The sequence below is a fragment of the Oncorhynchus mykiss genome, chromosome 2, assembly GCF_013265735.2.
Source record: "Oncorhynchus mykiss isolate Arlee chromosome 2, USDA_OmykA_1.1, whole genome shotgun sequence".
Lineage (NCBI taxonomy): Eukaryota > Metazoa > Chordata > Actinopteri > Salmoniformes > Salmonidae > Oncorhynchus > Oncorhynchus mykiss.
Window position 1 is genome coordinate 87,354,316 of NC_048566.1, and position 15,795 is coordinate 87,370,110.

At 40.2% G+C, this 15,795-nt stretch overlaps 2 protein-coding genes across 7 annotated transcripts in view; both read right to left on the reverse strand.

Moving 5' to 3' along the window:
• Positions 1-9,934: 9,934 nt before the first annotated feature.
• Positions 9,935-11,984, reverse strand: LOC110498882 (rab15 effector protein). The gene has a single exon (XM_021575564.2). The coding sequence runs from the start codon at positions 11,948-11,950 to the stop codon at positions 11,072-11,074; it is 879 nt and encodes a 292-aa protein (XP_021431239.1). The 5' UTR covers positions 11,951-11,984; the 3' UTR covers positions 9,935-11,071.
• Positions 11,848-15,795, reverse strand: part of ppfibp2b (PPFIA binding protein 2b) — a 126,422-nt gene continuing 122,474 nt past the window's right edge. For 3 of the 6 annotated variants that reach the window (XM_036958254.1, XM_036958240.1, XM_036958262.1), the window contains 4 exons: positions 15,513-15,698; positions 13,943-14,008; positions 12,215-12,274; positions 11,848-11,989 (listed from right to left, as the gene is read on the reverse strand). In XM_036958254.1, coding sequence (XP_036814149.1) covers positions 11,966-11,989; positions 12,215-12,274; positions 13,943-14,008; positions 15,513-15,698 — 336 coding nt within the window. In that variant the 3' untranslated portion in view covers positions 11,848-11,965. Of the gene's footprint in view, positions 11,990-12,214; positions 12,275-12,976; positions 13,649-13,942; positions 14,009-15,308; positions 15,699-15,795 lie in introns of those variants that run through there. The other 3 variants (XM_036958244.1, XM_036958266.1, XR_005038648.1) reach the window with 3 other exon arrangements.

Consider the following 15,795-nt stretch of genomic DNA (forward strand, 5'->3'; position numbering starts at 1 on the left):
GCTAACTTGCCTAAACATTCTGATATAACTTTTTATATTTTGTAGAAAGATAATATTGAAATGGGCATCGTCGAATTGATTTAATATCAATGTTTAGCTTTTTTTTTATTAACCATAAAATCAATAGTTATTTCTGGTTACTTATCAAAGATAGCTAACTAATGGATCATACCTTGCAGTATACCCCTCTGATCTCCACCACACACAGTAAAGTGCTTCCGCCTTACATTCAGGTTCATGTAGAGACCATGTCTAGATGTTACTATATTACTAAAGGTTACAGGAAGTGTTGATTGCTGAAAGTACACAAACTCTATCAATGTACCAAAAACAAACGTACTGGACTGGATACAGCTGGCATGCAGGTCCTCAGGAGGAAATTAAAACTTCAGTCTTCTCCCTGTAATGTGGCGCCACCTGCTGGTAGGAACAAGGTCATTGTCTGTTGGATTCAATGAAATCAACCCACAGAGGGATAGTTTTATTGGGCCAAAAGTCATCTTCTAAAACTATAAACAAAGATGAAGAAATCTAGTCAGAGCCTGTGCCTGTTCAACAGTTGTCTGACCAATGCTTCAACTTCTAAACATTGAATTTTTTTTTCTCATAAATACACTGAACAAAAATATATACGAAACATGTGAAGTGTTGGTCCCATGTTTCATGAGCAGAAATAAAAGATTCTAGAGATGTTCCATATGCACAAAAAACGTATTTTTCTTAAATGTTGCACACATGTATTTACATCCCTGTTAATGAGTATTTCCCCCTTGCCAAAGATAATTCATTCACTTGACAGGTGTGGCATATCAAGAAGCTGATTAAACAGCATGATCATTACAAAGGTGCACCTTGTGCTGGTGACAATAAGGCCACTCTAAAATGTGCAGTTTTGTCACACAACACAATGCCACAGATATATCAAGTATTTAAGGATCTAGCAATCGGCATGATGACTGCAGGAATGTCTACCAGAGCTGTTTTCAGAGATATTAATGTTCATTTCTCTACCCTAAGCCGCCTTCAACGTCATTTTAGAGAATTTGGCAGTACGTCCAACCGGCCTCACAACCGCAGACCACGTGTAACCATGCAAGCCCTTCCACATCTGTCTTCTTCACCTGCGGGATAGTCTGAGACCAGCCACCCAGACAGCTGATGAAACTGTGGGTTTGCATTACTGAAGAATATCTGCACAATCTGTCAGAAACAGTCTCAGGGTTGCTCATCGGCGTGCTTGTCGTCCTCGCCAGGGTCTTGACCTGATTGTAGTTCGGCATTGTAACCAACTTCAGTGTGCAAATGCTCACCTTCAATGGCCACTGGCATGCTGGAGAAGTGTGTTCTGCTCGCATGAATCCCGGTTTCAACTGTACCAGGTAGATGGAAGACAGCGTGTATGGCGTCGTGTGTGAACAAGCAATTTGCTGATGTCAACGTTGTGAACAGAGTGCCCAATGGTGGCGGTGAGGTTATGGTATGGGCAGGCATAAGCTACAGACTATGAACACAAATGCATTTTATTGATGGCAATTTGAATGCACAGAGATACAGTGACGTGCCATTAATCCGCTGAGTAGGACAACATTCCATTGAAGAGGAGTAGGACAACATCTATTGAAGAGGAGTAGGACAACATCTATTGAAGAGGAGTAAGACAACATCCATTGAAGAGGAGTAGGACAACATTCCATTGAAGAGGAGTAGGACAACATCTATTGAAGAGGAGTAGGACAACATTCCATTGAAGAGGAGTAGGACAACATCTATTGAAGAGGAGTAAGACAACATCTATTGAAGAGGAGTAAGACAACATCCATTGAAGAGGAGTAGGACAACATCTATTGAAGAGGAGTAAGACAACATCCATTGAAGAGGAGTAGGACAACATCCATTGAAGAGGAGTAGGACAACATCCATTGAAGAGGAGTAGGACAACATTCCATTGAAGAGGAGTAGGACAACATTCCATTGAAGAGGAGTAGGACAACATTCCATTGAAGAGGAGTAGGACAACATCTATTGAAGAGGAGTAGGACAACATTCCATTGAAGAGGAGTAGGACAACATCTATTGAAGAGGAGTAAGACAACATCCATTGAAGAGGAGTAGGACAACATTCCATTGAAGAGGAGTAGGACAACATCTATTGAAGAGGAGTAGGACAACATTCCATTGAAGAGGAGTAGGACAACATCTATTGAAGAGGAGTAAGACAACATCTATTGAAGAGGAGTAAGACAACATCCATTGAAGAGGAGTAGGACAACATTCCATTGAAGAGGAGTAGGACAACATTCCATTGAAGAGGAGTAGGACAACATCTATTGAAGAGGAGTAGGACAACATTCCATTGAAGAGGAGTAGGACAACATCTATTGAAGAGGAGTAGGACAACATCCATTGAAGAGGAGTAGGACAACATTCCATTGAAGAGGAGTAGGACAACATTCCATTGAAGAGGAGTAGGACAACATTCCATTGAAGAGGAGTAGGACAACATCCATTGAAGGGGAGTAGGACAACATTCCATTGAAGAGGAGTAGGACAACATTCCATTGAAGAGGAGTAGGACAACATCCATTGAAGAGGAGTAGGACAACATTCCATTGAAGAGGAGTAGGACAACATTCCATTGAAGAGGAGTAGGACAACATCCATTGAAGAGGAGTAGGACAACATCCATTGAAGAGGAGTAGGACAACATTCCATTGAAGAGGAGTAGGACAACATTCCATTGAAGAGGAGTAGGACAACATCCATTGAAGAGGAGTAGGACAACATCCATTGAAGAGGAGTAGGACAACATCTATTGAAGAGGAGTAAGACAACATCCATTGAAGAGGAGTAGGACAACATTCCATTGAAGAGGAGTAGGACAATATCCATTGAAGAGGAGTTTGACAGCATTCCATTGAAGCGGGGTAGGATAACATTCCATTGAAGAGGAGTAGGACAACATTCCATTGAAGAGGAGTAGGACAACATTCCATTGAAGAGGAGTAGGACAACATTCCATTGAAGAGGAGTAGGACAACATTCCATTGAAGAGGAGTAGGACAACATTCCATTGAAGAGGAGTAGGACAACATCCATTGAAGAGGAGTTTGACAGCATTCCATTGAAGCGGAGTAGGATAACATTCCACAACCCACAATCAAACAGCCTGATCAACTCTATGCGAAGGACGTGTGTCACGCTACATGAAGCAAATGGTGGTCACACCAGATACTGACTGATTTTCTGATCCAGGCCCCTACCTTTTTTAAGGTATATGTGACGATCAGATGCATATCTGTATTCCCAGTCATGTGAAATCCATAGATTAGTGCCTAAATGAATTATTTCAATTGACTGATTTCATGATATGAACTGTAACTCAAATCTTTTAAATTGCTGCATGTTCCGTTTTATTTTTCTTCAGTGTAAAAACTTTATAAGCCATGTGTCACATCCTGACCTTTAGTTCCTTTTTTATGTCTCTATTTTAGATGGGTCAGGGCGTGAGTTGGGGTGTCTATGTGTTTGGCCTGGTATGGTTCCCAATCAGAGGCAGCTGTCAATTGTTGTCTCTGATTGAGAACCATACTTAGGTAGCCTGTTTTCCCACTTTTGTTTGTGGGTGGTTATTTTCTGTTTAGTGTGTGTTGCACCTGACGGAGCTGTTTCGGTTGTTCTCTTTTGTTACTTTCTATTTAGTGTTCAGTTTATTAAAATGATGAACACTTACCACTCTGCACCTTGGTCCTCACCTTCTTCTCCAGACAACAGCCGTTACACCATGCCATTCTAAAAAGGTTTATTCTTTAACTGTAAGATTTATGGGAAGATTTTTCCATTTAATTAGATCTGCTTTCATGTTGTTGAGTAATGGGATAATGATATCTTTACTGTATATATTTTTTGTTTGTTGTCACTTATTAAGCATCCTAAGTATTTTTTTGTATTTTTTTGTGCTCCACTTGAAGAATTGCTGTAAATCAGTTATTTTTATTTTTCCTATTGCCATTATTTTATTTTTTTCCATATGTATTTTATATCCTGAGATTTTAGAGTAATCTGAAAATATTTTTAACAATGGGGGCATTGAGTTTTCAATATTTGTCAGGTACAGTACATCACGAGATCGTCGGGCAAATAAGTTTAGTTTATACTCATGTTTACCTTTACTGATACCTGTTATATTTGGGTCCTGTCTAATTCGGCAAGCGGTTCAATTGCTAGTGCAAACAGGAGGGCGGACAGAGGGCATCCCTGTCTTGCGCTCCTTTCTAAAGCAATATATTCAGATAATGTATTATTTGTGTACATATTTGCCTTAGGATATTTATATAACATTATTATGAAATGTATTATTTAAACTGGAAAGTTGAAGGCTTCCAAAGTTTTTAATAGAAAAGGTCATTCAAGACAGTAGAAAGCCTTTTCAGCATCTGTCAAAAAAAAATTAACAATTCCTGTATATATTCATTAACCAATTCAATTTAAATCACTCTGTCTGTTTCTAAGAATTTGTAAGATCCTCCTTTGCATAAAATAGACAGAGACCAGTCTTTCAAAATTAGCCAATAGCATTTATTCTCGAGAGCGCTGCTCATAGAACCATGTATAACAGTTTATATACCACATATGACGTCATAGGTTATAAATGTATCTCCTCCTCTCGAGCAGGACAAAGCAGGTTCAAAAGTTCATTCCAACTCACTAGCGCACATACCCGACACACTATATATGGATTAACTCCTGTAGTCTCACCATAGTTTATTACCACTTAGCAGACAGTTCCAGATAAGGAAAACCTGGAGGGGCTGTCTTATTTGATCGCCACAGAGTTATAGCTGAGTCGGTTCAAACATAGGTTAATGATACTCTTTGCTTACTTTAGACACACACACATACATTTTTTCTTCCACAATGGTTATCATTTCCAATTACCCCTTATCCATGCTACATAACCTCTTTCTTAGGAACTAACATTATTAATCAGATATTGTAAAACTGGGTAGAGTTTAATTAGTTATAGTTATATTTAAATGTAATTATTCATAAAATCCTAACAGCATCCAATGCCAATATTGATAAATCTACATCTTGTATTTTAGCTTATTGTATCATATTGAAACATGTTCATGTATTTTTTTGCAAGTGTCTATTTTTAATAAACCCTGTTTGATTAATATGTCAATTCTGGTGAGACTTTTGCTATTCTGTTGCTGTTGAGTTTTGTTATTATTCTGTCACAATTTATTACATTTATGGGTCTGTAATCTGCAGGGGACTCTCCAGATTGTTCTGCTTTTAATATAACTGAGATAACTGTTTGATACATGGAGCTAGAAATCACTGAATTGAGTGACATACAGTACAGTGTTAAGGTTTTAGGATGGTGTGAAAAAATGCTGTAAAGTTAGAATGCTTTAAAAAAATAGAGCATCAGTAACACACTACGTCGCCAGGGACTCAAATCCTGCAGTGCCAGAGGTGTCCCCCTGCTTAAGCCAGTACACGTCTAGGCCCGTCTGAAGTTTGCTAGAGAGCATTTGGATAATCCAGAAGAAGATTGGGAGAATGTCATATGGTCAGATGAAACCAAATATAACTTTTTGGTAAAAACTCAACTCGTCGTGTTTGGAGGACAAAGAATGCTGAGTTGCATCCAAAGAACACCATACCTACTGTGAAGCATGGGGGTGGAAACATCATGCTTTGGGGCTGTTTTTCTGCAAAGGGACCAGGACGACTGATCCGTGTAAAGGAAAGAATGAATGTGGCCAAATATCGTGAGATTTTGAGTGAAAACCTCCTTCCATCAGCAAGGGCATTGAAGATGAAACGTGGCTGGGTCTTTCAGCATGACAATGATCCCAAACACACCGCCCGGGCAACGAAGGAGTGGCTTCGTAAGAAGCATTTCAAGGTCCTGGAGTGGCCTAGCCAGTCTCCAGATCTCAACCCCATAGAAAATCTTTGGAGGGAGTTGAAAGTCCGTTGCCCAGCAACAGCCCCAAAACATCACTGCTCTAGAGGAGATCTGCATGAAGGAATGGGCCAAAATACCAGCAACAGTGTCTGAAAACCTTGTGAAGACTTACAGAAAACGTTTGACCTCTGTCATTGCTAACAAAGGGTATATAACAAAGTTTTGAGATAAACTTTTGTTATTGACCAAATACTTATTTTCCACCATAATTTGCAAATAAATTCATTCAAAATCCTACAATGTGATTTTCTGGATTTTTTTTTCTCATTTTGTCTGTCATAGTTGAAGTGTACCTATGATGAAAATTACAGGCCTCTCATCTTTTTAAGTGGGAGAACTTGCACAATTGGTGGCTGACTAAATACTTTTTTGCCCCACTGTATGTCTTATCATTTCTGTAATTGGGAGCGCTACTTTGTCCCAGAATGTTAAGTAAAATTTTATAGGAAAGCTGTCCATGCCTGGTGGTTTTTGTCACGTGAAAGTTTTGTCTAATATTTATTTGGGGGGGATTTTTTGAGTTGGTTGTTGAGTCTAAGGCTGCAAGATCAGTCCAACTGTTTAATTTGGATTTATATAGATTTTCATAAAAGCCTTTAAAAATGGAAATGAATAGCGTTGTCTAATTGAAACATTTGTATCCTTATCTATTAAAAATATAACTGGTTTGGAATGTATTCATTTGTGAGGAATGCAAGGTGTTTACTGGGTTTATTTGCCAGTAAATAGTATGTTTAATTTTAGTTTAACCTGTAGTTGTTGGCTCTCTTCAATCTAAAATATCATGTGCCTGCTTAAGTTCATAATTTGTAAAAAAAAAAAAATTAACTCAGATTTATCTTTTGCAGAGAATGAGATTATCATCCCCCTTATGCATGCCTTAACATCCCAAATTATGTCAGGCGAGGGCTTTACTCTGTCCTCATTTGTAATGGTAAAGGTTTTTTTGTTTGTTTATGTATTTAATACATTTTGGTTCTTGACGATGCACTCAGTGACAGAATATGGAGAATGAACAAAGTATATTTTATGTTGGTGTAATTAAGCATGATACAGGAGAATGATCCAATATCACTATGTCATGGATTTCTTTACCCAATAAATGTAGTGAATTTTGGGAAATATACTGTAAATGTAGTCAATTCTTGAGTAGATTTTCTTACTTTGAGAAAAAAGTAGTGTTTTGTAGTTGAATAGTAATCTCCAGATGTCCTTTAGATTATTTGTAGAGATTACTTTTTTCTTCAGCCTCTTTGGAGGTTCCTTGAATATACCCTTTATTGATGTCTAACTTGCTAGATGTGTGATTTTAGGTCACCTGCTAACAAATCAAATCAAGCTTTAGTTATACAGCACATTTCAGCCCTGGAATGCAACACAACACAGGAAAAAACGAATAAAAAACAATGAAAATAAAAGCTGAAATATTTACTACAGAACAAACATAAGATACAATATAAAGGAATGACACAAACTGAACATCTAAAAAGCACCCTAAGGAAAAGTAAAACTAAAAATGTTTTTAAAAATATGTCTACAGTTTCGGCCAAGGCTGCCTCTCCATGCCTCTTTGTCCAGGCTTTGGGATAGTTAAAAGGCTGCCTCTCCATGCCTCTTGGTCCAGGCTTTGGGATAGTTAAAAGGCCAGTGCCAGAGGACCTGAGGGACCTACTGTGAATAGTACATAACTTAAAGGCATGTCTGACATGAATTGATAAAAAAACAAAACAATAGAAGAATCTTAAAATGAATTGTAAAACTCACAGGCAGCCAGTGCAGAGACTGTGAAACCTGTGTAATCTGTACTCTCCGTCTGGTCTTGGTCAGTACACGTGCTGCAGCATTCTGTATGTTTTACAGTTGACCAATGACTTTATGGGTAGACCAGACAGGAGAGCATTACTGTAGTCAAGCCTGCTTGTAATAAAAGCATGGATGAGTCTCTCTGCATCAGCCTGAGAGAGAAACATCTACACCTTGGCAATGTTCCTCAGGTGGTAAAAAGGTGGTCACATTCCTAATGTGTGATTCGAAATTTAGTTAAGAATCTAAAATAACACAAAGGTTTTTTAACAAGTGTTTTGTCTTTATTGCCCATGAATTAACATCTACAGCTAGATTTTCTCTCTGTGTTTTGAATCCAACAATAATTACCTCGGTCTTGACTTGATTTAGCTGGAGGAAGTTGTGAGCCATCCAAGTATTTAAATCAGTAATACAGTCTAATCATTTATCTGTGGAGCTAAAATCCTCTGGTGATATGAAAATCAATGTTGTGCTTTCTGATAACATAACCCTGTATATAAACTGAACAGTACAGGACCCAAAATCAAACCTTGTGGAACGCCACATGTGACATGTATTTTCTATTAGTTATGTTCACCAAGAGTGAGAAAAAACTATTGACCGGTTAAATAGGTCCTAAACCAATTTAGAACTGGACCGGAGGCCAACCCACCTCTCCAGTCTGTCCAGACATCATTGGAATTGTCATTTAAAAAAATACAGTTGGCACTTACTTGTAGGACTATTTATAAGTTGGGGAAAGTTCATCATCAACTGCAAATTGGCTTAAATGTCTGGGTGCTTTTTCGGGGATTACCTCCATGCACAACAGACGATCAACAGACGATCAACAGGCACAACAGACGATCTGATGACTCAATGACACACTGTATTAGTTGAAGCCCTAGCAATTGTAAACCTTCTTCTAATGATGGTCTCTTGCCCCCAGACTAAGGATATGCTACTGCGGGAGGAACTAGAGAAGGTGCTGAAGAGTCACTCTGAACAACTCAATTTGTGCTTCACTATTGACAGACCTCCACAGGGTAAGACCATAGTATTCCATGATAACAAAAGATTAAGGTACAGGGTTGTCATGGGCTAATACCATTGTATCATTCGTGTTGGACTGCAAAAAAAAACATTTTTACCATGCTGTGTCACCATATTATAACACCCTTTGTAGGGACTGACTGACTGACTGCTAGACAATAACCAAAAAATCCCCAAAGGTGCACCTGCAGCAACCCTTTTGAATTGGTCTGTTACTGATGTCAACTGAATGAATGGAAACCCTTCCCCCTCCAATCATATCCCGACATCGCTATGATCTAAACGTTCTATTTAGATTCTGTTTTGCCATGTGACCCGTCAGCTATACTGTAGCTTCCTCATATGGTACAGTATGCAAATGAGGCTCCAGCTAATTGTCTATCCTGGCACTCATCCGTTAGTTCCACATAAATGAAACACATCTTCGCTAACAGGGTGTGATCATTTAATTGGCCTGCAGGGCTGATCCTTATCTGTTGATTAAAAACAGTTGAATTCAGCTTGTGTTTTTCTCTAATTACAGACTGGAAGTACAGCTCAGGGTTTGTGAACGCTGATATGATGAAAGAGATGAAAGAGCACCTTCCCTTGGTGTCCAACGATGTGCTCATTGTCATGTGTGGCCCACTCCCCATGACCCAGCATCCGCCCCAACCTCTCCATTCTGGGCTACAAGACAGAGAACACATTCACACACTGATAACTCCCATGCCTCCAACTAGGCATAGATACATTAAAACGCACCAGGATATTTAAGACAATATGTTCTATTGAATTCTGTATGTAGAACACAATGTAACAGCCTACATTTCAAGACCAACAGGATATTCTCTAGCGTTTTGAATAACAAATGTCATATTTGCATGTTGAATATTCAAATAACTTTTTTTGTGTGAGATACTGTGAAAAGTTAGTTGGCTTTTAGTATGTTTGAACTGTTTTAGTAATAATTGTTCTAATTATGTACTGTATCTAAAGCTTTTGGATGTTTTCTACTGTATCTAAAGCATTTGGATGTTTTGTTGAATCTCATTACTCATTAAATCCATCTCTACACATAATCAGATGTCTTTGTGGTATTGGGGAGAAAGAGTAGTATTATTCTCGGCACCACACTGTGTATATATAACATGAGGCCTTAGCAAACCTGCATATTGAAACACAAATCCCTTCATTTACATTTTGCTACTTACCACTGAGCATAATCCTCAACATAAATAATCCTCTTCTAAACAAGATAACTCAAGACATCCAGAAATATATATGAATTTATTTTTTAACTCCCCATCCTGTTATTTTCTACTTTGACTCAACTTTAAGAGAATAATCCACCTTAATCAAATGAATTTAGAATTCGGTTTTGGGTGAAGCTATCACAATGTGTTCAGTCATAAAGTCCATCCTTGAAAATACAAACATATTTTGTGGCAAATCATAGTTTCCATGTCAACATAAGCTGTACAGAGGTTTTAATGTCAATGAGTAGTGATAGCAGATAGGTCGTTTGTGTGAATTTCCACATAAGTGCAATGCCAGTGAAGTGTTAAGTCCATTAAGGCCTAGATTCAATCAGATCATGCGTTAACTGGCATTAACTGACACCTGCATAGCTGATGTTTTGGCTGTGTCAGAGGTGTAACTGCATTGGAGCTGTCAAATCGGTGAGCAGCTGCTCTTGATCTTTGTCACAAAGCCCCACCCGTCCCACTTTCGTTAGAAGTTCAGAAGGAGAAAGTGTAGGCTATATAGAAATAATGACGCTCAAATTGAAAATCATTAAACTAAATAATGAGGGTTTCTATCATCTTAATGGAGATGTAGATTCCATCTCACATTCCAGTGTTCCAACTTGTAAACAAGGCTGCATGGGATTTCTGTTAATGTGACTCTGCGCAGCCAATAGCAATGTTCGCTTTAGGTATAATGTCAGGAGCCGCTTTTGGATTTGACAGCTCTAACACAGTTTAATCTCCGACACTGCCAAAAGAACCGCTATGTGGATGTCGGCTAAAGCGGATCTGATTGAATAGAGCTCTAACAGAAATACTAACCACAGGGGTGTGAGCAGCTGTCAGCAGGCATGGGTCAGTAGTCCACAAATGAGATATGGACACAGGCCAATTTCAGCACACTGGGTCCCCAAGTCCCAGGCAAGCATAAACCCACCAATCACAACAGTCCCATGTGAAACACTACAGTAAACAGAGTAATCTGAAAGGTCCCATATGGCTGCTCTGTCATCGATCACACTGGTCAGGTAAACTTGATGAGCAAAGTTAAAGGGTCAGAATCTCTCTTGGTGACAATAGCCTGTAGCATTCCAGTGGGTGTGTGTAAGTACCTGGATCCTTTAAAGAAATTCTCAATGAGTGCACGGTTGATCTTAGTCTTCCCTATAGCAGCGTGAAAGTTGTTGCTCAGCACTCCGTAGATGTTGCCCGGGTCGCCCTTGCGGCCAAAGAGGAGAAAGAGGGCGTAGCAGTCATTACCGATGGAGGCACAGAAATCCACCATCCTCTCTGCCTTGTTCTTATGAGCAGACTCCATCTTGGCCATCTGCATGGATTCAGTGTATACCTCTGGGGGAATGTCCTCGGCTGGCCCTCCCCCCCTCTCGGGCAGGTGCAGGATCTGCACGGCGATCTGGATGCGGGGGTTCTTGGTGGGCCTCTCCAGCACAGCCCACACCCAGTCAGCACCCAGGAGGATGCGCTGCTGCTTGGTCATGGTGGTGCAGTTGAAGGAGTCGGTCATGTGGAGGTGGCTGCTCTGGGTGATGTAGGTCATTAGAAAGATATCATTGAGGGCTGACGGGCTAGGCTGGAACTTGTCCTCTGGGTCCAGGAACAGGAGGTACTCCTGGGTCCTAGCTGCAGCTATCCCCACACAGTCGGTGAATAGAGGGACAAAATCGTTGGGGTTGTTGGGGGTTCTCCACAGAGTGGAGAATATACTGGGTATGTCTGGGTCTGGTAGCTTGCTCTCTCTCCTTCCCCACAGGGTTGGGAAGTTAAAGTTCATGTTTGGAATGGTCATGGTTGGAGCTGGTGGCTTCTTCTGTAGCCTCTCCCACCAGGTTGAGATTTTCTTGGGAATGTCCGGGGCTGGTTGTTTGCTCTCTATCTTCCCCATGTCTACAGGACTAGGTCAGAGGGTGGTTTCCCTTATAACCTGAACATGTGATAACAACAGTATAGTTTATTGTTGTAGAAATGATCATTTACATAAAAGTTACAAAATTATACTTGTGTAATAACAGGGGTTGAAGGTACATAAGTGTTGATGGTACCCAACCCTAATGGAACCCAAACCTTAGAAACTACAAACATATTTGGATTGTACTGTGTTTGATCCAGATTGGTAAAAAAAGTCATATTAAATTAAATGAAAACTCACCAGTATGGGTCTGTCTTTGATGTTTGGAACAGCTCCAGCCCCTCTTTCTTCTCTGGAACCCTAGTGAGATATTAGGATGTGCTGGATTGAAGCAGATGAACAACCAGCAGAAGGATCCTCATACAGGTTATGCTTGGCTTTGGACAGTACACTGGGTTACCGAACTCTTAGAGAGCAGGCTTCCCTTAGTGTTTGCTCTCTCACAGGAGGGATCCTCTGGTCTGGTGACTTGTTATAGGGACGTACCGCAGAGACTACATCTGCCTATGCAAATATATGCCAATTATGTGTGGAAACATGGAAAAACCTGTTTCTTGTTGTTCCAATACAAATTAGCTGTATTAAGTGTTGGGTGTGTTTGTTTCCAGTATGACCTAGTGCCTTATTTTAATCAGGGATATGTCCAGGTAACTTTGAAAACATATACTGAACAAAAATAGAAACGTAACATGCAAAGTGTTGGTCCCATGTTCCATGAGCAGAAATAAAAGATCCCAGAAATGTTCCATAGGCACAAAAAGCTTCTTTCTCTCAAATGTTGAGCACAAATTAGTTTACATCCCTGTTAGGGAGCATTTCTCCTTTGCCATGATAATTCATCCACCTGACAGGTGTGACATGTCAAGAAGCTGATTAAACAGATTGATCATTACACAGGTGTACATTGTGCTGGGGACAATATATGGCCACTTTTGTCACACAACACGTCACCGATGTCTCAAGTTTTGAGGGAGCATGCAATTGGCATGCTGCCTGCAGGAATGTCCCACAGAGCTGTTGCCAGAGAATTTGAATGTTCATTTCTCTACCGTAAGCCGCCTCCAATGTTGTTTTAGAGAATTTGGCAGTAGATCCAACCGACCTAACAACCGCAGGTCACGTGTGCTGATGTTATATGAACTGTAACTCAGTAAAATCTTTGAAATTGTTGCATCTTGTGTTTATATTTTTGTTCAGTATACGTAACAAACAAGTTGTAAAATATGATATGCACATATGTTGTACAAAATAATAGAGTTTGGTCAATATTACAGGGAAATAGATTACGTAGGGAAAATAACACTTTAATACATGTTTAAGTGGCTTGCGGTAGGCCTATACTTTTCACCAAAAAGACAAAGTACATACTATTCACTATTATGTTTGAAAGAGCTACACTCCAATGACACACGTAAGACAATGGCTTCAACGTTCATTGTGTTTCTGTCACTAATACAGAAGTAGTGTTCATTATAGTCCTGTATTATGATGAGATAAGGGCCAGTTGAGGTTGCTGGTAAAGCACCCTACGTTGAGTTTGGGTTGGTATGAGGCCGCGCTTTCCCTTGGTTGATTGGCTGTGTTGGTTAGCGTGGCCAGCGTGGCATCCTCTCAGACTAGTGCTGTTTGAGGGCGTCTCATCTCCTTCAGAACCTCGTCTCGGCTAAGCAAATACTGAAAGCAAGAAGGGCCAGGGGCTGGGGTTAGCAGGGAGTGTTATGCTGCAATGTTTGTCAGTTAAAGGCTTAAGGCTAATGTCCCAACAAAGTCAATTCAAAATCTATTTGTTGAAGCCTGTTTGTTCAGTTGCAGCCCCTGCTGTCAGCAAATATAATAACAGCATAGTACCACAGCATTGAGGAGAAAAGTAAAACACAACAGCTTAAAAGGAAATACTTTGTTATCTGGTTATTTAATTAAACAGATATTAAAAGCTTGTTGAACGAGACTGACCGAGGAGCTACTTACCGTGAGTTGGTTAATTCCCTCAGACAGAGCTTCTATCTGCAGCACGGGCCCCTCTGTCACCGCCATCTGCAAAGTCAGGCCTTTCATCAAACACAACACCTAGGGGCTCCATTCAAACTGTATCGTTGAAGTTCATTTCCGATTGAGCTGACATATGCAGCATTTCTTGTGAATGCAGTAACGCTAAATTTCCGCGATATGGATTGAATAGAGCCCCTAGTCCTAGAGCTACTTGTACTACTGACAGGCCAGGTCATCAATGACATAACACACAGTGCTTTGTTTAGTCCCATGCATGATGGGTGGCAGGGTAGAAGGATCTAGCTGCTGACCAAGCACCACTGTTCAAGTCATAGGTCACATTCCATGCCAACTACATTGCAGTCCTTGCAATGCATAAACCAATGATTACGTGCCATGTCATCAACTGTGCAGTCGGGTATCAGATGATGATGTGATTAGCTGATATGCCATTTAGATACATATCCAGGTGTTGTGAGATCTGGCAGGTGTCTGCAGTGTAGTCAGCCTAGAACGTGGCCCTTATGGATTTATGATAAAGATGTACCTGAAGATGGTTGAGCCCCCCCCCCCTCAAGGTGCTCCAATATGCACTACTCCATTGTGCATATAATGGGTCAATCATGATGATCAGAAGAATTGATGAGCCAGTTAGTGAATGCTAATGGTTAATTAATGATGCATGCTGATGTCTCTGCACTGCACAATGTATTTTGATTCAAGTTTCCTTAAAAGGAGCATCATTTCATCATAAAATGGAGACAAGGCTACTGTCTCCTTCTCTAATGAGAGAAGCATACTTTGTATAAAGATTGAATATAATTTATCAAGAAGAATAAAACACTTATCACACTTGCGATTTTTATTGATGGATTTGGATAATGCTATTTACAATTAATGACAACGAGGGTTCTTTGATAGAAGCGTTATCTTTAACTATAAAAATATCATAACAGTCATATATGAAAATAACAGTGCGTAATCACAATCTGGAATCCATCAAAATGTGCACAGCTATAAAATCTCATTGTACTTCTTTCAATTTATTTACCAACATAAATATGTGCAATGCATTCCTCCATATGCAAATATTGCACAAGTTCATTCCATAACTGTCTGACAAACAGCAACATTACTTTCTACTGGTTAGGAATATATTTAAAAACAATGGATGAATACCATTATGTGAATCTCAAATACAGGTGTTAAAATTATCATTAAAATGATGCACAATATTGTTTACAATAGTAGCATTATCCTACTGCATTAAAGGGGTGAGGTGATAGATCACAGCTAGGCTTGTGAATCCCCCGAGAACATAGGAGCGGTGAGCTCTCCCACTCACCATCCACTCTTAAGTGTCCAGAGCGCAGCTCATGCCTGAGGCTGGGGTTGATTGTTAGATGATGGCACGTGAGGGGTGTGGAGGTGAGTGTGCTGGGGTGAGTTGGATAGGCATGGCAGGAAGAGGTGGGGTTATTGGCTGCAAGCTGAGTAGTGATGGGTAGGTAGGTACAGTAGTTTGACATCATCAGCTGTTTGGCCCCACCTGCTGCCGTCTGTCTGGGTCTCTGTCTAGGATGGGGCTGAGGCCCCTGAAGCCGGAGTAGGGCCGGTGGGCCCCGTTCAGCACCGCCTGAACCTGGGCCGCCTCCAGGGGGCAAATGTAGTCTGTTGACTCGTCACACCTCTTCTTCCTCAGGTGGCCGAAGTTTGAGAAGCCCAACTTCTTTGGCTGAACAGGAGATAGCACAGAGAGAACATGGTTTATGAACAGACTGAGATAAAGCTGTGTGTCACTTCTATTCTATTCTTTAACCATCATCAGTGAA

Coding starts and splice junctions, on each gene's coding strand:
- LOC110498882 (XM_021575564.2), bottom strand. CDS start 11,950: ATGGGGAAGATAGAGAGCAAACAACCAGCCCCGGACATTCCCAAGAAA.